This window comes from Sylvia atricapilla, chromosome 2, assembly GCF_009819655.1.
Source record: "Sylvia atricapilla isolate bSylAtr1 chromosome 2, bSylAtr1.pri, whole genome shotgun sequence".
Taxonomy (NCBI): Eukaryota; Metazoa; Chordata; class Aves; order Passeriformes; family Sylviidae; genus Sylvia; species Sylvia atricapilla.
Genome location: NC_089141.1, coordinates 49,330,002 through 49,356,042, shown reverse-complemented (window position 1 = coordinate 49,356,042; position 26,041 = coordinate 49,330,002). Strand labels below are relative to the sequence as shown.

Below are 26,041 nucleotides of genomic sequence, written 5' to 3'. Positions count from 1 at the left end.
GATGATGAAGAGACTGAGGAGGAGGGAGCATCCAACCAGATAAATCCAGTGGTCATTGTTGGAGGTATTAAGGCAGTACCTGCTCAGCCAGCCACTCTGTTCACCAGAGCTTTTTACATACTCATCTGAACTGATTGTCAAGGCCTGTTTTAGGAATGGCTTGAAGTACTACAATTCTTGCTTGGGTTTTCCTACACACCTGGCCTGGGAAAGTGTGCTAGCTTCCTGATTAAGCCATTCAGTATAGCAGTGTAGTGGGGCAAATTGTGTCCCTTGTGCTCTAGAGAGTTTCAGTGCCCTGGCTCATTTGGAAACCACACTTGGAAGATCACCCTCTGCTTTGTTGCAAGACTAATGAAGAGCTCAGCTTTGGGGCAGTGTTCAAAGAACTATAAACACATCCAGGATGTGCTCCTCAAAGATGCAGTCTGGACAGAAACTGCACAACTGAAAGATGTAGACTATATATAGAGAGAGCATCTAACCTGGGAATTGTGACAAACCAGCTCATTTCAAGGTAAGGTGGGAAATGCTGTGCCCAAAGGAAAACAGTCAGCAGAAGCCTTGATGAGGACTCCTGACTATAAAATCCCATTTTTAACAGTACACAAGGATGGACAAGTGTGCTTCCCTAAGCACAACTGAGAGGTCAAGTTATCATGAAAAAAAGAGCTTGACAAAATTTGTCACATCATGCAGCAGGGAGAGAGATTCTACGAGACTTTAGATCTGTGAACAAAAATCTTTTCAACCTGGAAGCTTCATTGCAGCCACTGAAACAGGGCTTGTTCCTCATGGCAGCCCCAGGAGTACCTTTCTGCAAGATACAGGAAGCCTGAGTGGGCATTTAATCTTTGTTCAGCTGAGAGAAATCACTTTGTGTCTCTAGTACAGACACTTCTGCATGTTGGGGACCAGTACAGAACACAGCCTTTGGTTTGTACCCACATCTACCTATAGGAAGCTCCAGAACAGCCAGAATCCTGTTATGTGTTCACCCCAGGGCTTTTCAGACACCTTGCCCAGGAGTGCCTTACACTACATTGCCATACTGATGCCACACTTCTCTGCCAGAGAGGAGAGGCATATGAGAATCCTAGCAAGAGGACACCTCCACTTGCACCTGGCCCATGCTTGCAAACTTGGTGCCTGTACAGATAACAAATCTAATTTGCAGGCCATGTCTCTCACACAAGGTAGACATAACCACTATGTCCTCCAGAGTCAGCTACTCTTCCATTACAGTCAATGTGAACATTTGCAGCTAATTGTGAACACATTTTAGATCTTCAGTCATAGTGTTTTTATTATCCATGGATGCTGCTATTTTATATTCTGTGTTAGTATTCAAATAATATTGCATATGAATAGCATAGGGTGAAATAGACCAACCAGTTAATAATTTTAAATACAGACCTCATCACCAAAGAAAAGCTAGGAAAAACTTGGTAAAATCTGACCCCTTGCACTTTCACAGTAGTGAGCAAGCACATCATATTTGAAAGTGGTTTATTTGATGCTGAAGTGTGTTGTCTTATTAATTCACAGTTATATCCATGAAAAGCTTTGCAAATGAGAGCAAGGGAACAAACATGATGAGCAGAGATAATGTGCATTCAGATAAATTTTCTTCACTTACTCAAGCAGTTGGAGTTTTTAATTATTTATAATACTTTTAAAGTAAAAGTTAAATGTACCACACCCTGCTTTCTGCAGATAAGTGAGTGTTAGCAATTTAAACCTTCATTTCATATCACCTCTGTGATATAAATGGGGTTGAGAAGTGAGATGAGAATGTGAAGAAACAGGCCTTTTTGTGTGGATCAAAGCCATGAAGTTTCAAAGCTCTATGCAAGGGGCTAAAATGGTGGATTTGAGCAAGGTGTGTTAACTATGGGGTTGTTTAAACTATGATCTATCAGTCTGGTGAGAAAAGCACTGTGAATCATCCGTAGATTAACAGGAGTCATTTCTGTCTATGAATAATTCTGCCCTCTGTTTTCCATCAGAAGCAAAGCAAAACATCTGCATTATGCACAAGCATTACTCACGGTTTGTGACATTGTGTAAACCAGCGTAGGTCGCTGTGTAAAGAACAATACTTGGGCTCTTGCCTCTGGAGAAGGAAAGATTGCAGACACAACTTCAGGAGTGCGAGAGACCCGGGCAGCTCAGAGTCCTCCAGCCAGCCCCAGAGTACTCGATTCCATGCTGTGTTGTACTGAGAAGGATGGAACGACTGCTAACCAAAGGGACACTTCCATAAGCATTCCTCCTGCTGCATTTGATTTGAGGCATTCTGAAGACAACACACTTGGCCTGAACAATACACTTTAATGCACTCCACTTTCTTTGGCCAGAATTATTCTATTGTAAAAGGGATTATTCACGTCTTGTGTTTTACTGTTAATAAAGATATTTCTGTTTTAAGAGCTCCTTCCTTTGTTGTCTCCCATTCTTCTCTTAAAGAGATCAGCTGTAGGTCCCTGTATGACCACAAGTGAATTTGGGAACTGGAGCACCTAGAATGCCTTTATTCATACAAATCACTCTAAGGCAAGAGGAATCACTAATTGCACTAAGTGAGTAATGGGACGCTCAACACAAGAAAATGTACTGAGAATTAATTCAGCCTGAAGTCCCCATGTACAGTATATGAATCTCTCACTGTGCTGTGATAGAATTGATGGATGGTTCAGTTTTCTTTTGATGGGGACAGCTCTGATCTCACAGGCAGTCAATGAACAGTGATGCTGCCCTATGACAGAAGCCTTCCCTCTGGAGCAGACTGACATTAGTGGAATAACAGACTTGCAGGTGTGCAATTCTCGAACTGCCCAAGGACAAAGAGAGATACAGTAAGAATGTACTCGTACAGAAATGTTGTGTTTTCATCTTCCTAAAATTCAGATTTTGTTCTGCAATAACAGAAAGGATTAGACAACATAATGGCCTTGGAGCTACACAGACAGCACTGGTTTGGAAATCCCATCCAATCTTCTGTCCAAACAGCAGAGTGCTGCTACCAGCACATCTCCCAGTGTTTGCACCAGCCTTATGGTGCTGCTATCACAGACTAGCAAAAATACAGGATAGGTGAGCTGCACTCTACTGAACATCTCTACGCACAGCTTCAGTAACTTCCATTTGTTTTGACATAAACAACTTGTTCAGCACTGTCTTAACAAACACTCCCTGTGCCAATTTTCTGCCCTGAGGGTTTGGGTTTTTTAAAAGTTTAATCAGATCTATCCAACACAATGAGCTGTTCACCTATTATAAGTTGACCATTTAAAACAAAATCAAATACATTATTCTACAATTTTTGCCAATTATGTTTTCACATATACTCTTGTACACTGAAAAGTAATCTGATTTTGCTTTTATCTAAAATTACTTTCTGTAACAATACCTTGAAACACAAAATACCATCTAGTCAGAACTGGCTGTTTTAGCACAGGAAGACAAGCCCATACAAATTTAACAAAACAAAAAATAACAGACTTTTTTAAAAGAAAGCTCAAAGATTTTACTCACTTACTGGTCCAGAACTGTTTATACAAAGTTTTTCAAGTTCTTTTTTAAAGAACAATTTGCACAATGCTAAATACAATAAATCCCTACAGAACAAGTTTTGTACATACAAAAAACACAGCTTGTAAAAATCCATAAGACTAATAAAAACTGCTGAAGAGATACTACTTAGTGGATCAAACTGCTGCAATATAAATGTAGTACTTGATAATAAGCACCCAACCCATTTGGATAACCTCTAGTCAGAAATGTGGATTAATACAAAACTATTTTTATAAATAAAACATGGGATTTAACACTTACATAATATAGTGGTTGGATTCTTAACCCAATCAATTTCAAGTTCATTTTAATTGGCTGAAAACCTGTGAAGCCTAGCACTGCAGCTGATTAGAGATCTGCTGTCTTAATAAAATAATTTTAACTATACCTTTTTGAGAAGAAAAATACTAGATTTTGAATAATTTACTACTATGAGTTAAAAGCTTTAAAATTTAATTTTAGTCACTTAAAAATTAGTGGCATTCTAATCTGTAATTAAGTTATATTTCACATGTAAGAAGTTAGTAATTTCAAGTAACTCCATGTAACAAGGTCCAACTCCCAGTTTCATACTTTTCACCTGATACTTTTTTTAAAGCTTTTTCCCATTCATCACTTTAGGAACTTTTAAATGCAAATTCTTTTACATGAACAATGAAGCATTTTAAACCTACTCAAATTGAAGGCAATAAACAGATCACCTACTTGTACTTTCCTGAACAGCTGGACTGACTTCTTGGTGGCATGTTGTCTTTGCCTTTAGTGCAAGATTCTACAGGACATAAATTCTCATATCCCTGAGCAATTGTTGTTAGGTAATGCCACTGGACTGGCTCAACTTCAGAACTTTGTTTTACAATGTCCACAGAAAGTAACTGACTTCCATTAATGATTGTCATCAAAGACTGACTTGTTTAACTGTAAATGTTTATATAGAAAAATGTTAATTTATTATAACTTTGGTAGGAAAAGGGTGTACTGCTAAACACTGCTACCATGAACAAATTTTATTAACAAATTAAATATTAAAGTGAAGGTTTAAAAATAATTGGAAAAGACTTCTCCAGATTTCAAAGGAAACATCCCCTTAACAGATCACTCAGCCAGTGCTACATGGAGTAAGAGGGTAGCATTGATTACATGAGCTCAATTGGGAATTCTGGAAAAAATCGTGGACTGGCTAGAAGGCAAAGATTTTGGAGCATTGCCAGAGAAAGAGACTTGTGCACAAGATGCACCCCCACATAACGAGTTACCAGAAGATGAAAGAGGCTATGCCCTATTGAGTCATGGATCCTTTCGTGTTGCAGGAAACTATCCGAGGTGGAGGAGCCATTGAGGCTGCTGAAGAAGCAGGTGAGTCAAGCCAGTTTGCAGAGGTGAAAGCCATCCAAACTAGCCCTACAGATTGCTGAACAGGAAAAGTGACTTGTCTCTCTCCTGACTCCTGGATGGTGGCTAATGCCCTATTGAGGTGGCCGCAAAAATGGAAGACCAGTCGGCAACACAGGGATAAACCCATCTGGGCTGGATTGCATCTGCACTGGGGCAGAACATCAGTGCACAGGTTGAAAACATGACTGGAAAGGTACATCAGGGAGATGTTCACGTGCCTAAAAACCACACCACTGAAGAATATCAAAACAACAAATAGGTTGATAAGGCTGCCAAAACTGAATTAACTTAAGTATATCTGGACTGGGAGTGGAAGGGTGAGCTATTCATAACCTGATGGGGCCATGAATCACCAGCTGCAACAGACAGATGGGCTCATTATCAAGGGGTGGACCTGACCATGGAGGCCATTGCACAAATCATCCATGAATGAGAAGCATGTGCTTCAATGAACCAAACTTTCCCTGGAATAGAGGGCAGCAGCTGGCTTTCTGGTACGGTGAGGCCTGGCAAACTGGACCACTGCCATGAAAACACCAAGGCAAGCGTCACATACTCACCATGGTAGAGGCAACAACTGGCTGGCTGGCAGGCAACATATCCTGTGAACCATTGCCACTGCTCAAGACACCATCTAAGGTCTTGAGAGACACATTCTGTAGCAACACGGTACCCCAGAGAGAACTGAATCAGACAACAGGACCCATTTTTAAAATAATCTCATAAACTCTTGAGCAAAACAACATGGCTTTGAATGGACATCACATCCCTTATCAGACCCATAAGCCTCTGAAAAGATTGTGTGGTATGATGGACTGCTGAAGACCATGTTAAGAGTGTTTGGTGATGGGGCATGGAAGGATTGAGTTGTAAATTTAACAGAAGCCATTTGGCTAGTTAACACCTGGGGATCTTCGAACCTCCCTGGTCCTGCTCACACAAAACTCCTGCACTCTGGGGGAGGAGACAAGGTCCCCATACTATACAGAGGAAGTGTCTGGGGAAAATCAGCATGAATTTCACTCCCTATAGGAAAAGGCAAATCTGCCTATGGGATTGTCTTCGCTCAAATACCTGGGTGTACTTGGGGTAATTGTGGGAAGACAAGATAGAGGTAGTGCTGAAGGCACTGTTGCCCCAATACATTGCAGCCGTGTTAATTACCCAAGAGTAGGAACAGCCTTGCCTTCACGTCTATGGGTGTGATAAAAGAGCGAATTAGAAGTTGGAGTCTGGTTCTTCACAGCTGCTGTGAGGAGGGGAAGGAGGAAGCTGAGCAGCTAACTATACAAAACTGCCTACAAGAGCAGAGAGAGAAAGCCGGAGCTGCCTATGGGATTGCAACAGAGAAAAGGTATGAGAGACTTTTAAGTAACAAGGTGCTCATGACTGAAGCATCTGAAGTTTTACTGAAGCACTCTGAGTCTGGTGGCCAACTCAACTGCAACAAGAAATGCAGAAGTATGGGGAGACCTGGTGTGTGCTCCAAGGAGATTTTACCTCTGTGGTGTAAATTGTATGCTGCAAAAGTAAAGCAGAAAAAATAACATGAACTGATGAAGCGTGAATATTGTGAGGAATAAAGAGAGTGGAAGGCACAGAGCCGAGGCTGTTGCCTAATAATTAAGTGTGCTGCTTCTCTTGTTCTGAGCACCCATCCTGATGGAATCTAGCCCAAGTCATGGCCTGATTTTGGACATCTGGAGGCATAGAGGATACTCTTGAGATAGGTATTATTTTCCTATCTGTGAAAGGACAGGTGATATCAGGTAATGAAAATTTATAAATCTGTACGTCCAGCCAAAGTCAATCCATCACAGCCCCTCTGCTCTGGTAAAACCCCATCTGATGGACTGCGTCCAGCTCTGGAATCTACAACATAGGAAGGACATCCACCTGTTACAGCAAATCCAGAGCTGGGTCAAAAGTTGATTAGAGGGATGGAAGACCTCTCCTATAAGGAAAGGCTGAGAGAATTGGGATTGTTCAGCCTGGAAAAAAGGCAGCTTCAAGGTGACTTAATAGCCACCTGAAAGGAGCCTACAGGAAAGATGGAGAAGGATTTGTTACAAGGGGATGTAGGGACAGGAGAGGGGGAATGGGTTCACAGTGAAAGAGAGCAGATTTAGATATTAGGAAGAAATTCTTTCCTGTGAGGGTAGTCAGACACTGGAACAGGTTGCTCAGAAAAGCTGGATATGTACACCCCCTCTGGGAAGTGTACAAGGCCAGGGTGGAAGGAGCTCTGAGCAACCTGGTATGAAAGGTGTCCCTGTTCACAGCAGGGGAGTTGGAACTTGATGATCTTTAAAGGTCCCTTCCAGCTAATGAGCAGTATATCTGGTGCAGGTTGCTGATTTGTAAGCTGCAGTTAGAGATGCATACTGAGATGCAAATTGAGCACTGGGTGGGAGTGAAGACAGGAGGCAGTGAACTGCCAACACTTTGCGTAATGAAACACAGGAAGATGAGTGGCTAGCCAGGTGAATGGACACAGGGACATGGCAGGAATGGAAGACTCAGGAGGAAGAGGAAGGCTTGCCTTAGACCACGATGGTATAGAAAACCCAGGAGTTCCTTTGTCTGAGACCCCTCCTCAGAGGCACCAGCGCGGGTTGTTTCTGTGTTATTACACTGCTAATAAATTGCTTTATGGAACAAGGTGTCTGAGACCTGGGGTCAAACCAGTAAGGAAAGCTGGTCTGACTTCAAGCTGGGTGTGCAGGGAGTCAAATGGGGCACCTGTGAGATCACTGGAGGATCACTGGATCCACAGTGAAGGAGCTTTGGTCCCAGAATTAAAGTCTCTTGCACTGGGAGAGTGACTGTCAGTCTTGAATGGTCAGACTGGGAAGCTTCCGTAACACAACCAGGCCATTCTATGATTCATTCACAAGTTTGGAAACACCCAAGCAGCTCAAAACCTTGAAAGTGCAAGTAAACAAATACATAACAGCAACTTCCATTTTTGTTTAAACATTGAGATTCTTTGTATTTATACAAAGTACAGATCTTGTCCCTCCATCAGCACCAGACTAATCTGCAGATCACTGATCTTTCCTCATTACCCAGATGCTCCTTGAAACTGTTGCTGCCTTTGTTCCAAAGCTTGTTGACTTAACAGTCGCTGTTGTTTCTGCAGAAACTGCACTACTTCTGGGCTTCTGAGTAGGGACTGAAAGAGAGAAAGTGAACTTTACTTTACAAAACTCATATATGTTAAATAGGTACCACAGTAATATTTTTCCATTACATGAATTGCATATTACCCACTGCTGTTGCTTAATATCACAAAAACCCTCTAAGTATAGCAAACAGGAGTAATCTCTTGACTCACTAGAACTGAAACATCTTTCAATTGTGCTTCAGTTCTAAAGCTGTGCTTCAACTGAGCTAATTTCTACATTTCCAACTGCAGATAACTCAAAAACAGTTTAATAAATGAACAAAGTATTGTAATCCTGCAGCAAAGCTCATGTGGCCTGTCAGAGTTCCAGCATCAGGACTATGCCTGTAGCACATATATTTAGGCAGTCCTGTGAGGAGCAGGGAGTTGGACTCAATGATCCTTGTGGGTCCCTTCTGACTCAAGATACTCTGATTTTCACTGACTGTTCAGAATTTCCCAACATTTCAAACAGCAGTCCATCTACACGGACAAAAGTATCTCAAAGTATCTGCATCTGGCCCCTGGCCTGAATAGTTGCAGTCTGTAATCCAACTCCGGTTATTCACACTCATTCCTGCATGGTGGCAGCCCAAGTGATTTTAAGGTCAAATGGCAAATAAGGTTGGGAATTGATCCTTCCAAAAATTAATACAGGAAAAGGGTTTTTTTCAGCTGAATGAATTCCCTAGATGCTTACTCATTATCCATTATCATTATCCATGGTCACTTCAGTGATATAATCAAAGAGGTATTGCAACTGCAAGTCAGAGGAGAAAGAGAGAAGCAAGAACCAGATCAAGAAGAATCTGAGCTTATTTAGACACAATCACTAAAAAAGTGCTATCATTGAGAGTTATCAAGAAATACATCTAGGTAGTTGCATACTTAAGACTGACATGTTGTTTCTTTTAAGGCTTTCCAAATTTCTGAACAAGCACTACAATGAGTATTGTTAAATTGAGTTGCACAGGTAACAGAGAAGACAAACAGTCCCAAGAACTTTTGAAGAACAGGGACTGCAAAAACATGCAACAAAAAAAATTGTAACGAAGAAGACAAACAAACTGTAGTTACTGAATGATTTCCCTTCACTGGGCTTGTTAAAGGAGAAACCAGTGCATGATATGATACGTCTACAATTTCTAAAACACACCACAGTAAAGCTTACATGAGACCTAAAGTCTATTAATTGTTCTATCTACTGCTTTGGTTTAACAAGCTAAAACAAACTCAGTTATACTGTAGGCACTATTTATCCTAAAGAAATCACCACATCTGTTACTACCAAAACTTCTTATCATTAAATTTAGTCATCTTAGTATTCTTCACAGAGAGGCTGAAGCACACATCTCTGAAGCCATGTTCCAAATTTGAAAATGTGCACATCCAGTGCATGCTTATTAAACTGATTTTCTTTTTTCACAATGGTGATGGATAAACATTGCTACACTGCCTTTATTTACTTGAGTTCAAAACCTCTCGAAAACAAGACTTACCAGCCTTTTTTTATTCAATACTTGTTCTAAAAGAGTAGGTCTTGCTGGGCGATCTCCAATGGATCCTGATCTCTGCTTTGTAACAGACACTGAACCTTCAACACTATCCTGCATGTGACAGAAACGAAAAAAGAAAGGGAGGTCAGACTATAAACTCTGATACAGTGATACACAGAAAATCCCAAGAGTGAAGAACATCTGCCTCCTCAATCTGCAGAGGAAAGTAACAGCACAGGAATGTAAATCTATCTAAACAAGACCTGGCCTCTTGCTTCTACCTCCTTTCACTATTTCACCAGCAAGAGTGAAGCAATGCGGCTGAGTTAGTCTTCTACACTGCAAAACTAAACAGGTTACCAGAGCTGTTCTACTAGGAACTTCTACTGAAAATGGCATTAATAATACCACTGGAAAGAAAGTAAGTTTAGCACTAAGCACCCTGCTTTCTTCTGCAAGTTCAGGCCCTAGTTTCCTTACATTCAAAGCAACCTGGGCACTCACACAAAGCACTCACACAAACTGGGAAAAAAACCCACCCTCTTCCAAGATGCAATAATCACTATTTCATGCTACAGATCAAAAAGTTTTAACCCATCACTACATGAAATGCAGCATTTTTACCCTTCTCCCATCCTGTCCCCTTTTCTGAACTAGCACAATTATTTATGTAGACACAAGAATTGAGCAGGATGAACTATCAGGGAAGGGAACAAGAAGAGGGAAAGTCATGCTGGTATATAAATCAGTCTCCTCCTGAATAATGTGTGCAGCTTCTCTTACCTCTCTTACTTCTCTTACATGAAAAGAGAAGTAGCTACTAGAATTAGAAAAGGCTCACAAAACAGCAAGGATTATAAAAGTGCCTAACTTTTTCCTTGGAAACAAGCATGCCATGCCTTTTCAATCTGAGAAGGAAAAAACTTAAGAGGCAAGCCTTCCAAGTAAGTATCACAAACACAAGAGGAACTGTTGTAATGTAAACACTACCTGGCAAATTAGGTTGGCACCAACAAGATTCATAAACAAGATGAGTATTCACACCAGTTAGCAGACCTGAAGAAACTCCCAATATGTAACAGATGCTCAGAGCTTATAAGGGTTCAACAAAAAATCCAAAATATTGTATGGAACATGCATCACTTATAGTTACAGAATACATCAGGAAAACCTCAGCAAGTCCTTGAACTGAAAGAGAAGGTGAGCGAATGTTCCCTAGCAGCATCATGTACACTTCCCTTGTTTAAAGCACCTGCCTCATGGGCTCTTACAGACATACAAAAGAAGATTCTTTCATTTGACACTCAGTATGATTACCATTATATTTATATGAAGAAAAACAGAAACAGGTAAAGATTTTGGTGGTCTGTTTCCAGTTAAATCAGTTCCCAGTCACACAACTCCAGACTCAACTCCCCCAAGCTGATGATATAAGGGACGCTTTCAGCAGGAGCGCCAGGTATGATTTTTTTTTTTTCTGGCAATCACTATTTTACACCTGCCCCTTTGACTACAAACCCCTCAGCAACTTCAAGTGTAAAACTATTTCCCTTTGTTTGTCTCATCTAAATACAAGATGAGACAAAATAAACACAACACTAACTCCGTACAAGTGACCATCCTCGTAGTTGAGTCACCTAGAGAAGTCCTAGCTGACTGGTCCTAGCCGAGTCAATAAATGGTAGGAAAAAAAATATTTAAAAAGTTGAGCATTACCATCAGTTTTCCCACTGATAGTATTTCCCCATCTAAACAATACACATAAGCTTATGCAAATTAAGTATTAACTAGCAGTGGTCGAAATATATTTACCTGCCATTTAATGTAAAAGTAAAAACCAAAAGGCATCCCGAAGAACCTACACAACTGATTTTTATACACCTGATACCCAATGGCCTTTGTGACTTTAAAACTCCACACTTCAGCACCAGCTGAGAAACAAAACTAACATTTCTCTTGGATCATTACTTCCCTACCGCAGGACAAAAAGCCACGCTGCAAGCGAAGCATCTTCCAGCGATATTGCTTTACTTGGAATCTTCTGGTAGAGCTTCCACAATTTATGTCAGAGCTGAAAACAAACGGAGTTGGCTCTGGCACACAGGAGGAAGCGCGAGCTGTAGGACGGCCCTGGACCTCCTCCCTTTCCCCTGGCCGTCTGAGAGAACCCGTCTTTCCAGGGAAGCGCCCGCTCCCCGGGACCGGCCGAGGCCGCGCCGCCCCGCCTCACCTCGGCCCGCGGGCCGCCCCCCGCGGCCGCCGCCCCGCCGCCCCCCAGGGCCTGGTCGCTCTTCTTGCGCTTGTACTTGTCCTTGTAGATCTTGTTGCGGTGCCGCTTGCACATCCAGGGCTTGCGCTGCTTCACCACCTGCGTGGTGGTCTCGCTGCAGCCCTCGTACGTGCAGCTCTTGCACTCGCCGCCCGCCGCCGCTTCGCCGCTCGCAGCCGCCGCCACCTCTTCCTCCTCCAGCTCCTCCAGGCTGGCCGTGCTCTCGCCGCCCGCCGCCTCGGCCTCCTCCTCCACCACCTCGATCTCGCTGGCGGTCCCCAGCTCGTAGAACACCATGAGGCCGCCGCTAGCGGACGGCGGCAGCTGCGGGTCGGCGCTCGGCTGCAGCACCACCCCCGCCGCCCCGGCAGCCGCCTCCTCCTCGCCGCCGCCCGGCTGCATCACAAACAGCGTCAGCTGCTGCTGCGGCGGCGGCGACGAGGAGGAAGAAGCGGAGGAGGCGGGAGCGGCGGCGGGGCTGCCCCGCAGCGCGGCGGTGCCCGGCCCGGCCGCTCCCGGAGCGCGCCGCTCCCGCGCCTCCGCCGCGCGCACCGCGCAGGCGCCTCGGCCGCGCTCAGGGGCGGGGCCCGGCAATGGCGGCTCCGCCCCCTGCGGCGCTCAGGGGCCGGGGCGGCGCCGCTGGCGGGGGGCCGTGAGGCCGCGGTGGGGCCGCCGGTGTGGTTCGGGCCCGGGTGGTAGCTGCTCGAAAGAGCGATGGAAGCCAGAGGGTCTGCAAGCAGCCAGAGTGGTGTAGTAGCATATTGCACGCTTGGCGTGGGAATTGGTTTGTTAGTCCCTGACGTACTGCGTAAACACACGGTAGTGGTTTTTGGATATAGGGGCAGGGTGAAAGGAAAGAGAGAAAAGGTGAATTAAAGAGGGGTTGAGGGATCAGAAAGCGGAAAATAAAAGAAAAAAAAGAATTTAAAAAAGGAGAGAAAAGAGAAAAAAGGTGCTGCCCAGACTTGGAGGGGGGTACCTTTTCATGTACAGGTTTCTTGCTTTCTATGGAAATTAATTGTTGTGCTCAGTCTGTTCTTTCGGATCTTTTGGAAAATGGCTCAGAGGGCTTGGAGGGACTTGGATGGTCTTGATGTCCTCCCACAGTCCATACCCACATTTTGCCCTCATTCCTGTGCTAGTGTGATTCTGTGTTGTATTCATCTCCAGGAGCTACAACAAGGCTGTTTGTCCTGGAAAAGTGCCACCCCCCTCCCCATGCCCCCCCGCCCCTGTCTCCAGCCGCATCTTGTTCTTTCTCACAGAGTGTTAAATGTAAATTGTTACAGCAATCCTTGTCTGTTAGTGCGAACATTCCTTGGTTGTCTCCATGGCTATCCAGCTATATTTTTTTGAGACATACACATTATCCTGTTATCTTCTGGGATTCTACACCGTGTCAGCCTGCTCAGCCTCCTGTCCAGCTGTGGTCCTGTGATGGTCCAGACACAAGCCTTTCAGCCACTGATCTTCACAAGTTCTGTCTCTACTCTGTACTTATATCCTTGCTCTTCACCCACTGTCACTTGAGAGTGCACATACAGGGATGCAGTTTGGCTTTTCCCACTTAGCCTTTTTGTTGCCTTTAGTGACTGCCCATGTGGCTGTCAGCATGCTGCTCCTTGCCCTTTCTTCCTTTGGGTATCAATTCTCTCCTTGGGTTACTTCTGCATGGCTGCAGAGAAGTCCCACTACCATCTCCTTGACCGCCTGCTGTTGGCCTCCCTTTGTTTGTCTTACCTCCTTACTTTCTGTGCGTTCTTGCCTTTCTCATTGCACACAGCAGTTCATCCGATATTAAAGAACACTGCTGACTCCATTAATTCCCTGGCAATTATTGCAGCTCCCTTTTCCTGTCACTAAGATAAATGATTATGCTGTTAGCGGTTGTAGCCATTCTGTTTCACCCTCGATCTTGTCATAATACACTTCTCTCTCATTTGTCAGAATGGTTAATGATGGGTATAGTCCTAGAAAAATCACAGTGAACTCAGTAACTCTATCCTCATTGCCTTTGACCAAACAGTCATGGGCGAGATGACCTTCAGCTCCAGTTAAACTGGAATTACAGACTATTTTTGTCAGTGAAGACTTACTTTCCCTGCATTTGCTTTAATGTCTTTCATCTCTGTTACAGCCATGCTGAGACAACTTGCCAAAAGTTTTCTTTAGGACTCAGCCTTGATCTGTGTCAGTAGTGAAACATACAAAAATTACACATAGCTTTGTTTTCCTCCTGCTTGTTAACTATTTTGATGTCATTGCAAAATGTTTGGGGTCTTTTTCACATTATAGGTCCATTGAAATAATTTTATTATTTTTGCTTTAAATGCATCTTGAAAGAATGTCTTCCTAAAATTCTAAGTTCTCCTGACATTAATTAAAATAAAAATCTGAAGTAATAATGAATCAAAATAAATCACATTTTTTTCCAGCCACACTCTCTACATGTATACACATGATAAATAATTAAAAGAAACAGGAAACTGTTAACCTTTAAATTCCATGAGAAATAGTTTTTTGGGACTGTCATCCACTTCTGTGAAGCCCCGCTAAGACAGCAGGATTTGGCATGGGTCATTCTGACCACCAGACCAAAGCAGTTAAAGGCTACGTGAGAAAATTATTCACAGAGTTAAAGTTTCCAACCAAATGCTCCGCTGAAAACTTCCTCACTTGTAGAATAACATGAATTCTGCCTTAGACACTGTGGTAGCACATGGGGATTTCATTGGAGACTATGCCTGGAAGTGTACTTCAACTCCGTGGTTCTCATTTTCCTCTTCTGAAGAACAAAGAGCATCAAAAAGCCACAGAAAACTAACAGTACATTACAAAGATATTGAAGAAGTTAATTAATTAGCAAATCAATTTTATATTAATTGAGTCTATTACTGTACTGGAATGTAAAGCATTATCCAATTTTCTTTTTCTTTCCCCAGAACCTTGTAATCTGCTTGCTTGAGGGCATAGAATCATACACAGGTAGTAAATTAGTGACAGCTAACAAAGCAAGTCCTTCTTAAAGAGATGCCACTGGTGTTCTCTTCTTCTTTTCTGCTGGTTTGCTCAGAAAAGAGAAACATTCTGATGGAAAATAAAAAAAAGTAGTTATTTCCTCGGGCTGCACTTCTGTATATCTGGCTGTTGGAGAAGGAAGGTCATCTTTGGAAAATTTTATCATCAGTCTGTCCATCGTTGCTATCCAGCCAGGTGCAGTCACATCTCATGTTTTGTATTCCCAGATGCAATTAAAAAGAGACAAATACAATTATTGAAATGTAATAAGTTAATTTACTGAAATGTAATAAGTTCATTTGTCCGTAGGCTGACATCCTTAAATAAATATTTAAATAGGTTCTCTGATTTTCTGCTGTCTCTTCATTTGTGTTTCTGAAATAGTTCATTTTAATATTCTGGATGCCTGTGCTAATTCTTAACATCCAGTTCTTAATTGTCTTAGAAACAACCTGTTTTCAAAAACCAGTTAAGATTCAGAAAGGTAATAGTCATTGAAGAAGCTGATTTGTCCTGCTTACAAACCAAGATAGTACTAATGATAATAGCTGAAGTAATATTTTCAAATTGTTAGTTACTTTAGCACTCTTCTATAAGGGATGATATGAGTTTTGTTCCATAAATATCTGTGTGTCTTTCTGTCTATCTGTTTATCTGTCTGTCATCTTTTACAAAGAAGTGTATTTGCCTTTTCCATATGCTGTAAAAGCACAGGCCATACTAAGAACTTCTGTGAGACATGGGACTCTGAAATTCATACATCCAGTGTTGCGATGTCCCTACAAACATAATCTAAGTGCAAAGTATCTTGTAACTTATTGCTGTTGGCTATTCATCATAAAATTAACAGCTCGAGTCAAGGAGAGCATTTGGGGTTTTAAAACAGAAATGAGTGGTACTCGAAAGATAAACAAGAATGAATGAAGACTGCTGAAGGAAGCTGACAACTAATAGTTTTTATAATACATCTCTTTAGAAACACATAGTTTGATGAGGGAATCCAAATGCAAGTGTATACTTCAAAGAGATTTTTCTGTTTTGTTGTACCTTGTACTGCTTAGCCAACTCCCCGTTTATTCTTCCTACTTGCTCTTGATGTTCAAGCCAAATTGCACAGTGATACAGTCATGGAAAGATTCAAAGCTCAGCAGTCCGAAAACAAATCTGCCCTCAAAGGAAGGTGAAGCACAGAGTGATCAATGTGCTCACGGATACAAATACCCAGGTGCCAATGAGTGCTGAAGTCTCACCTCAAATAGCAGGCCAAAGGTGTTTAAGCTACTGTAATCAGTCTGTTAAAGCTTGCTTTTCAGATAAGTGTACAAAAATTTGATGCCAATTTCATCAAATCTTTTAAACATCTCTCTTAGCACTGTTCAAGTATACAAAATTAGTGTAATCAGATACTCATTAAGCTTTATGAATTACAGACATTTTTGCAATCATAGAAATAAAAAACCTGACGAAATGGAAGTTTGGTTTCCATTATGATATGTATTCTGTTAGTATATGTGTTACAAAAATGGCCATTAGAAATAGGTTTCTTTCCTCAGGCAGCTCTCATTTTACATGGTTACCTTTGTCCCATGACAACAGGTAAATTGAATAAGTATGCTGAGAGAAAATCTTCCCTTCTGTGTATTTACACATAATTAGACATAAAGAAATGTGTGTTTTAATTTTATTAGCATTCATGCTATAGTAAAACCAATCAAAAAGACATTAAAAAAGTGTGCAGGACAGGTTTTAGACTATGGCTTGAACCTCATACTGGACAATTATGGGCCTCTGTTCTCTCCACAGCTTTAGTTACTGGACCACTACTGAATCTCAAAACAGTGTTTCTTTGATGTCATTTTGAATTTCTGAAGCAAAACTTAACTGCAGCCCATTTGGTTAGTCTAGGTGATTTCCATTCACAGTGAATGGATCATGTTTATTGCTTTTAGCCTCTGGGTAGGATCAGTGTCATTCTGGATGTTCTCTCCCTATGCAGAGCCAACATCCTTGGATATGACCTCAGCTGTCTCCTAGTCTATGTGAGTTGTTATATGTGCCTTCATGGTATGGAACAGTGACCACCTTGGCAGAGGGCCAGCACTGCTAATTCTAATTATTACTGTTTCACAGGTTGATTCCCTCTCAATCTAAATCATTGAATTCAGGCCTACTTTAAAATAATATTTCTCTCCCTTATAACCAAGAAACCATGAATAACAGAAAATTGCTTACTGTAGAAAAAGTAGGCATAGTCACTATGCTTAATGAAGCAGTAAATATCAAAAATGGGATAAATTTACAAAAATGAAGAAAGGAAAAAAAGTGAGCTCAGTTTTAGTCTATGGAACATTCAGTAGAGAGCCTTGCTTATTAAGGAAGTTAAAACTAGATGGAAGCAAAGCTCTAGCTAAGGGAAGCAATCCTCTCCTGGCAGGGAAATATGTCACATTAGCTGCTCTGTCCATTGCCAACAGCTGTGGCTGCCAAATACAGGCAACTCATACCTGTGTCTGAATGTCAGCATCTTTTCCTTCCTATCTTGTAACAACTGATAACATTGATCATGTCTTCTGGCCTTTGTGCTGACGTTCATAGAATCACAGAACAGTTTGTGTTGGAAGGGACCTTACAGATCATCTAGTTATAACTTCCCTGCCATGCACAGAGACACCTTTCTCTAGACCAGGTTGCTCAAAACCCCATCCAGTATTGGCCTTGAATCCTTCAGGGATGGGGCATCCACAAGCTCTCTGGGCAACCTGTGCCAGTGTCTCACCACCTATATGTTGGGAACCCCAGAGCTGGATGCAGCACTTTAGGTGGGGTCCCACAAGAGTGGAGTAGAGGGGCAGAATTCCCTCCCTTTGACCTGATGGCAAACCATCTTTTGGTGCAACCCAGGATATGACTGACTTTCTGGGCTGCGAGCAAATACTGCCAGGTCCTGCTGAGCTTCTCACCAGGGACTTTGTTTCAGGATCTAAGGAAGTCACACTTTTGGGTCACTCACCAACTTATTCACTGGTTGTGTTCTGAGTTATCTTTAATCAAGCAGTGAAGTATCTTCTGTATAGCTCTCATAAGTATGTTTTGCATGTCATTTCAAGCAAAAGCTGGAAGATTTACATTTACTTCTGGCATAGTTATCTGGACAGCAAGATTTATATTTTCTATTTTTGGCTTTATGCCCCACATTTCTCACATGTGTTATCAAAAGTGTCTGGTTTTTCTGGAAGATGTATTTCACATTTGAGAATCTCCTTAGTGGAAAGGGTGCCTCTAACCTATTAACAGGAAATTTTCTTGAGCTATTTTTGCACACTTTTCTAGCATTTTGTTGAAGCTGTGAAATAGCAACTTTTTCTCTCCTTTTACCCAGTCATGGAGGCTTTTCTGTTTTGTTTTTTGATATCAAGTGTGTGTGTGATTTGCTCTGTTTAAGCCACCATTTTTGAAAGAGCAAGTGAATCACAATCACTGTCTTCTTTGTACTGCAGTGATGTAGAGGGCACCCACAGAAGGAAGGGCAGAGGCATAGAGTGTTCCTGACACATGAAAGTCAAGATACTCTGGTTTATGAAATTGCATAGTAAGAACTGTCAGTAAATAAGATTTGTTGGGTCCTCATTTAGATGCTTTCCTAGCCCACTCTTCCTTTATATAAAGTCAGAGAGAAAGGAGTCCAATTCATGGTATGTCAAATCTTTTGTTATATTCTGCTCAATAACTTATTCCTGTTCTCTTTGAAATGCTTGGCAAATACAGGTAACAAAGGAAGTTCATATGTAGGGACTTTATTATGATCAGATTCAGACTATCAGAGCCTGAAAGGAATTAATTTTTGCAGGATAGAGGGGAAGGAGTTATCACTGTACAGGACTGAAGCATGGCTTGATCCTCAGTAAATCATGTATCTGTGCCTAAGAAGCTATTTATTCTCTCTTTTCTCAGACTGACATTACAAGACTTTATTTAGGTACAGGAACAAAATTTTCAAGACAAGTGTGCTGGTTTTGTGCTGTGCGCGTACAGCTATTTTGCCTTTCATCTTGGCAAACAAGAACGTGTCTAATTTGGACGTGAATGTTGTCCCTGAAGCATCCATGGTCAACAACAGCCTGTTGGAACGCCCTTGAGGACCCAGATATTTTCAAAGCCATTCTATTAAAGCTGGATGTTTAAACAGTTTCATTTCTGAGGAGTCAGGACCCAGACTTCCAACTACATCAAGCTGGTTCCAAGTACAGGAACCTAAAACCAGCTCTCAGGGAGCTCAAAAGGGATTCATTAATGGGGCCATTAGCACATGCCTTTGTCATTAGGTTGTATCTTCTAAATACAATTGCCTTTACCCTTTTTCTCTTTCAGAGATCTAGGGACAGTTACTTGCTAGTTATCAGATGCCCCGGGGCTGTTACTTGACATGAAACATTTTTCTCAAACTCTGAATTTCTTGGTCCTGTCATGCAACATCACCTCAAGCATTTGTATTGATCTACAGTCAGTTTAGCATTCTAGCATTGCAGCTACATATACCTGATGCCCGTATTTCTGGAGACATGTCACACACTTGTACTTAAATATCAAGATTTATAGGCAAAAGAGGTTTTCCATGTATTTTTACAGACGGTTTTGTGAACCCAGAAGTCCCTGGTGTCACTATTTGGCTGAGGCACATCTGTTTCTGCATAATTTTTAATACATTCTTGCCAGAAGGATAAATGTTTTAATTCACAGGTTGAACTTCTACCAGTTGGGGTCAGTGTCTTGTATTATTCAGAATCATGTCTAGATCCTGGTTATTGTTTTAGAAATAGCTATTGGCACACAAAAAAATAGAAGTTAGTTTGGTCACTGCAGACTTAGTAGTTATGCTGAGAAATGCTACTGGTTGCATATTCTGGTACAGGAATGTTAGTGAAGATTATGTCCCTTTATGCATTGGAGAAGGTCAACTTCTGATACAGATTTTTTCCAAGAAGAGGCAGACATTCATGGAGCTTTGTAAAGGAGTCACTGTGTTATAGCACTCAGAGGAAACAATCTCCTTAAAGGAGCAGGGCACAGTTTTCTCCTTTGAACTATGCCACCCCAACTGCTTCAGATTTTCTGTTACTCTGTTCAGTACAGGAAAATCAAAGTGTTTGGGCTGCAGTGATGGGGTTCTGTGTAATGTCTTATATGAGTTGACAATAGGTAATAAACATTATGGATGGTATGGAGTAACTTGCAGAAAAGTATTATTCCTCACTTCTCAAAGGCCACAAGTAATGTCCTAGAGTAGAAAACACTGAGTCTGCAAGTCTACCTTAGAAAGCAGAGAGATTCATGGATAACTGTATGCAAAACATGGGAAAAATGTGGAGGTTTCTTGGCATATTAAATATTGAGAGAAGTAAGGACAAGTCCTCCATGAGGACTTTGTATGTGTAACTGTGAAGTAGGTTTTGTGTTCTAAGTAGATGGCAACCTGTAGGTTTACTGAATTGTTAGCATTCAATATCCTTTTTTGTGTTTTGTGAACAGTCTCATAGTGGTCTGTGCTGCACAATTTGTTGAATAGTGTTTGGAAGGGAAAAATCTGCAACCTAGACATTTCTGTCCTCCACTCTCAATTTTGTAGACTTGTGCATCCTATATAGAGCTGAGCATTTAAAGTATTGAAAGCAGATTAGAAAGCATAAAATGCAATTTGAATATTCTCAAACCATTAAAACATTTTTTTTTGTTCCATATATATAAGGATAATTATGAGTTATCCTCTTTTCAACAGGATATTTTACATTAAAAATTCTCACCGCTTCTAAATGTTCCTCTTTATACTGCAACTGTTGTACAATCTTTATATTGCAACTGTTGAACTATTCTTTGTAATAAAGAAAATGGTTACCATGGTATTATTTTCTTATTTTAAATTATTCTTCACACAACAGCTTTAGTGAAGACAGTCTTCTTCCAAATAATTCTTAAAAGTTGACTAAGGACCAGGTAATTCTTACTCAACTGCTTTTTCTCAATAAAGAATTATGATTCATTTTTAGAAACAAGTAAATGTCTGAAAACTGTAAATTTGTTCCTCTTTGCTTCTCTTTGGCACTGTCACTTGATCAAGAGTTTTCTCATTTTTTATACTGAAATGAGGAGGACCAGTAGTTTTGGACCAGTGCTCTGAGGATAAAACTAATTGACATTCTGCAGTATGAGGAGTACACAGATGCAGATTTTGGACTTGATTAGCAGGGATGAAAAATGCCAATGCTATGTTTTATATAACACAAGTTGGAACTTTAATCATTGTGCTTCCCTGAAACTGCCTGTATTACAAAAGATTTTTAGATGCAGAGGATCTAGATGTTACAGTCTGCCCTTTTTTCTCTTTTAAATAGGTGCTATTGATTTGATTGTTTTCAAAACAGTACGAATAAAGTGAGTATATGTCTACATATACTTGTTCACTGTCTAGAGTGAGGAATGGCTAATTGCAAAATCCAGCTCTGATTTGAAGCCCTAACAGCCACACTAAAAGCATTAAGAACAAAGTCAGCCCTGCCAATTTCCACACTGTTGCACAAATACCCCTCAAAGCTGAATTTGGATCAACAAGCCCTTTAATTGTTGACAGTCTCTTCTACAACTCAAGGATTACTTTCAAGGAAATCACAGTGCCTTTGCTTACTCAGACAATGTCTGGAAGATCCATCTTTCTTGTGGAAAAAAAAGAAACAGTAAACCAAAAATAAGTCACCACTCCTGACTGCAGTGGGATCTCTGAAGGCTAATAACTTATTTCACTGTGTTTAGTCCTTCTCATTTCCCCATGACCTGGATCTCTTGTTACAAGGGTAAGTGTGTCAGATGTTTGCAATTACATGAACAATTGCAACTGAGTTTGGCCTGTTTCCACCCTCAAGTCAAGCATCAGACTTGAGCTTGTATATAGTATCCTTAATTTCTTGGTAGCTTGCTGACAGGCAAGACAGCCAGCATGACTTTGTGTATTAATGTAATCCATGAGAATTGCTCTCTAACCCATGTCTAGCCTTGTTGGTCTTATCTGCTTTACTCCCACATAATAAAGTGATTCTACTTAAAGTAATGGTCTTTAAGGCATTTGTCAGGCAAATCAACACAACTTTTTATCTTTTAACAGTTTATAACAAATGCATCATCCTATTACATTAAAAGAATAGAATACCAAGGGAGGGTTTAGACTGCCAGTGCTAAGGCATTATTACACCTTCTAAAAATTAGAGATAGTAATTTACTTACATGAGGGGTACTAAGTGCCAGATTATGATAAGGAAGAATTAATGACAGAGTAGAAAATCAGGGGCCAGTAATCAAGACTAATTGCAGTCACTGTAGAAAAAAATTACCTTAAACAGTAATTAGAAAAGCTTACGCTACACATAAGGATGCACATCACGTGTATAGGAGTTCACTTTGAAACAGAAAAAAAATGTGAGCAAAATAGTTTAGGAAAAAAAAATAGAAAATAGTTGATTTAAAAGAAGATTTTATTAGCTGGTAAAAAAAGACAGTTCCCATCCATCAGAAAGGACAGCTTTGGCTTAGAGCCAGTCTTGGCCCAGTAATGAAGCCAGGGCAGGCCTTGTGAATATTAAATTATATGTAATGAAAAATAGGTAAGGAGGCATATATGATCATGAAATGTAGAAAAATGTTAGCATCACATAGAAAAAATTGAAAGCTGAAGATTTTTAGAAAATGTGTTCTTCCTAGGCCTGCTATTAAATGGATATGATGAAGGAAAAAAATAGAGGCTTAATAAATAGTTCTGTTAATTCATTGAAAATATACCATGCTTTTTTCCATCATAAGAGGAAATTAAAACTGTTTTCCAGTTCTCAAGCAACTCAGGGGGATATTGAGCACCTACAAAAGAAAAATTTTATTAAGTCTACAGTCCTGTATAATTTGTACCCAGAGATCTGAGGAACTGATTGAAATTCCCTTTTAATAAATCTTGGACTACCATAGCTGTTCCAAGAGGCAGGAAGACTATCAATGCTGCAGCAGTATTCCAAAGACAGGGATGATGGTTCAAAGCAATACATACTGCTTATCCTGATGTAAGTCACACATATATAAATCTTCAGTAGTGACACCCAGACGTGAATTATAACTATTAATTATGTGAAAGTAAATACAAAGAGCTGATGAAATTTTAAGACTGTATGAAGGTAAATAGCATGGTAAATTACAATGAGGCTGTGGCTATGTCCCTGCCAACCTCAAAACTTGTACTTTGCCACAGTAAAAACTAAGAACATGAATTTCAGACCAAGCTTACAGAATGATGAACTTCTACTGCAAGAACATTGTTCTGAAAATTATTTAAAGGTCACAACATGCAAACATTTCACCAAACACATTTACTGTGATGTTCAGGTAAAAATGTGACTTTCAATATTCACACCTAGTGAGACAAGTCCAGTTTCCTTTAGAACACTGGTGAAACTTCATTGTGAAATAAAACTAATGAGTCACATGAGCTAATTTTTTTAAAATTAATTTACAGAAATTTAATATATGCAAAAAAAACAGTCAAACAAATAACACCCCCCCCCCACACACACACACACACCCACCCTCTACAGCAGAGATTTAAGGGTAGGAATAACTTTGGAGTGAGATATAAGTTCACCCAAAAAAAAAAAAGATACTTGACGTCTGATACAACATCAATATAAATAGCATTTTGAAGATAAAATAATAGTAAGTGAATTAAATTAAGTTGAACTAAAAACAAAATACGGAAAACCTCAGGAGAAAAAAAAAATAAAAAAAAACCCCAAAAAACTAAAAAAACCCCAAAACCAACCAACCAAAAAAACCCCACCATTTTATGAAAACTAAAGTCATACTGATTCAAATGGGACATTAGGCACAAATTTTTAAGAGTGAAGCTGATTAACAGCTGGATTAAGCTAATGAAACAGTGGCAAATTCTCCATCTTTCTGTTTTTTGGATTCAAGCCTAGCTAAATTGCTGGAAAATGTGTTGAGCCAGACACAAGATAGCACAATAAAAGGGGAGCTGTGTGATACATGTATGAAGTGGCCTGTGAAATACTGGACATTCAAATCAGATATGTAATACCCATTTCTCATAGTAAACTCTGTAAACCTCCTTCAGTCAACTATAGGTACCATAAATTTTACTTTTGATAGTACTCAGGTTATCAATATAAAAATACCATAGATCTCAGCCACACTAGCTAGAACAGGTTGTAAAACTGCTATTTAAATATACTGATCAAACCAAATTTAGTGGGAAGATGTTCTGCAGAGATTTATTCTCCTTTCACTCCATTCTTGGAAAGAAACATTCCTCTCTTATGTAAAGTTGTGTTTTCCTCACTGTAGCAAAGGGGAAGCTTGTCTTCTTTTCAATCTCTTCCCTTATATTACCTCTGTAGTTGTTCCCTATACTCACTCACAGGAATTCCCCTTAGCAGAACAATGGTCTGTAGCACTAACTGTTCTGTGCTTGTCTCTAGAGCATTGAGAGAAGAGATGGAATGTTGACAGCTGGGTATTTCCTTAGCTGTGGAGACAGCCTCCATGGTTTATGGAGCCTGTCCATAAACCATGCTCTTCTGTGCACCTGCTGAGGCTTTCCACAAGGTTTTTAAATTTCTTCACATTGGACAGCAGTTTGGGAATTTGTATCTGCTCCTGTATGAATTAGATGGAGCAAAGCACAGCTCATGCAAAACTGCAATTCAGATAATGGTACTACACATTTCAAAAGAGGCACAGTGAAGAAAGACCTGGTAACTTTGTATACAATCAATTATATATCTGAAAAGGTCCAACCTGAATGATCTTAGAAACAGGAACATTTTCTTACAGAGAAGTTGCTGCTTTAGTGACTGTCCAGCAGGCTGAGACCAGAGCAATACGGTCAGGGTGAGGGACAGGCTTTGCAGATTATGTAGGAACAATGGAAGAAACAGGCAACATTTTCTGTCTCTATCTCTCCTGAGATCCAGGCAACCCCATGATGCTGCTAGTTCTGGCAGCCCTTGCCATGAAAGGACAAAGCAGCCTCACAACAAAGGTCACTTTCTGAAGCTTTTTATACTTTGAGCTCCATTCTCTCCTAAAACAGCATTTCATCTTGCTCTTTCCATGTGTATGCCAATAGACAGGCTTCCCAGCAGAAAGGCTTGGCTGAGGGGTTTATAGCTGGCAGAATTCAGGAAGTGTAATGTACATTGACGCAATTCTCTGTACCATGCAGAGTGTCATTTCTACTTTTCAGAGCCATTCTGTAGCCCAGGGGAAAGAAAGTGGACAAAATTCTAATTCTGAATATTCTTGGCCTGGGTTTTGCCATTAAAGGTTTTGTATGAAAGCTAATTTTCTAGTCTCACTCTCTGGTAACAGTCCGTACTGATATCCCTCTAAAGAAATTAATATATTCCAACATTAAAGATTAAAAGCTTCTAGCTTGAGAAAAACTGTTTTTGCAGCTCTAGCTGTGAATGTTAGGTCACTTTCAGAAAAGACACCTTACTGCACAGAAAAGAGAGACGGAGGAGAGAGATGAGGTATGATTCATCAAGAAAAAATAATTGAAAAGAAAATGTGTTAGGTTCCTATTCTCATGTGGGTGAGATACGTTTTACCTACTGGATCATGTTCTGTCTGGTACTTACCCAGAAATTCCTGTGACACAGAGACTATCTCTGCCATTTGTCATACTGCACCTACCAAAAACCCCAGAAACATCAACTGACATTGCCAAGAACCATCAAAAGAAAGTGGCATAAGCTAAAATTATCTAAATAAGCTAAAAGCCTGTTAAAGGGGCCAGATAAGTTAAAGCCAAAGACAGATCTCTTTGTTAAATGCCTGAATGAAAAAAAGTCTAAGAAATCAACCTTTCTTACCACTCTCAAAAGACAGTAATAAAAGAATCAATTAGATGAATGAAAATATGATAATAAGAAGGAATCATTGCTCTCCTGCTAAGTAGAGTTTGCTTCTTTCAGAGGTTGTGGTGTCAGAAAGTAAACTGCAGTGCAGTGAAGAAGGAGGGCCATTCACAACCCCCAAATGATCAGAAACTCCAAGGATAATTTCACCCAA

The 26,041-nt window shown here is 40.6% G+C and overlaps 1 protein-coding gene across 1 annotated transcript in view; it reads right to left on the bottom strand.

The window, feature by feature from the left end:
- Nucleotides 1-7,936: 7,936 nt before the first annotated feature.
- The window catches only part of RFXAP (regulatory factor X associated protein), a 48,714-nt gene continuing 30,609 nt past the window's right edge, over nt 7,937-26,041 (bottom strand). The window contains exons 3-5 of the mRNA XM_066340387.1: nt 11,864-12,475; nt 9,637-9,744; nt 7,937-8,146 (exon numbers count right to left, since the gene is read on the bottom strand). Coding sequence (XP_066196484.1) covers nt 8,036-8,146; nt 9,637-9,744; nt 11,864-12,475 — 831 coding nt within the window. The 3' untranslated portion in view covers nt 7,937-8,035. The remainder of the gene's footprint in view (nt 8,147-9,636; nt 9,745-11,863; nt 12,476-26,041) is intronic.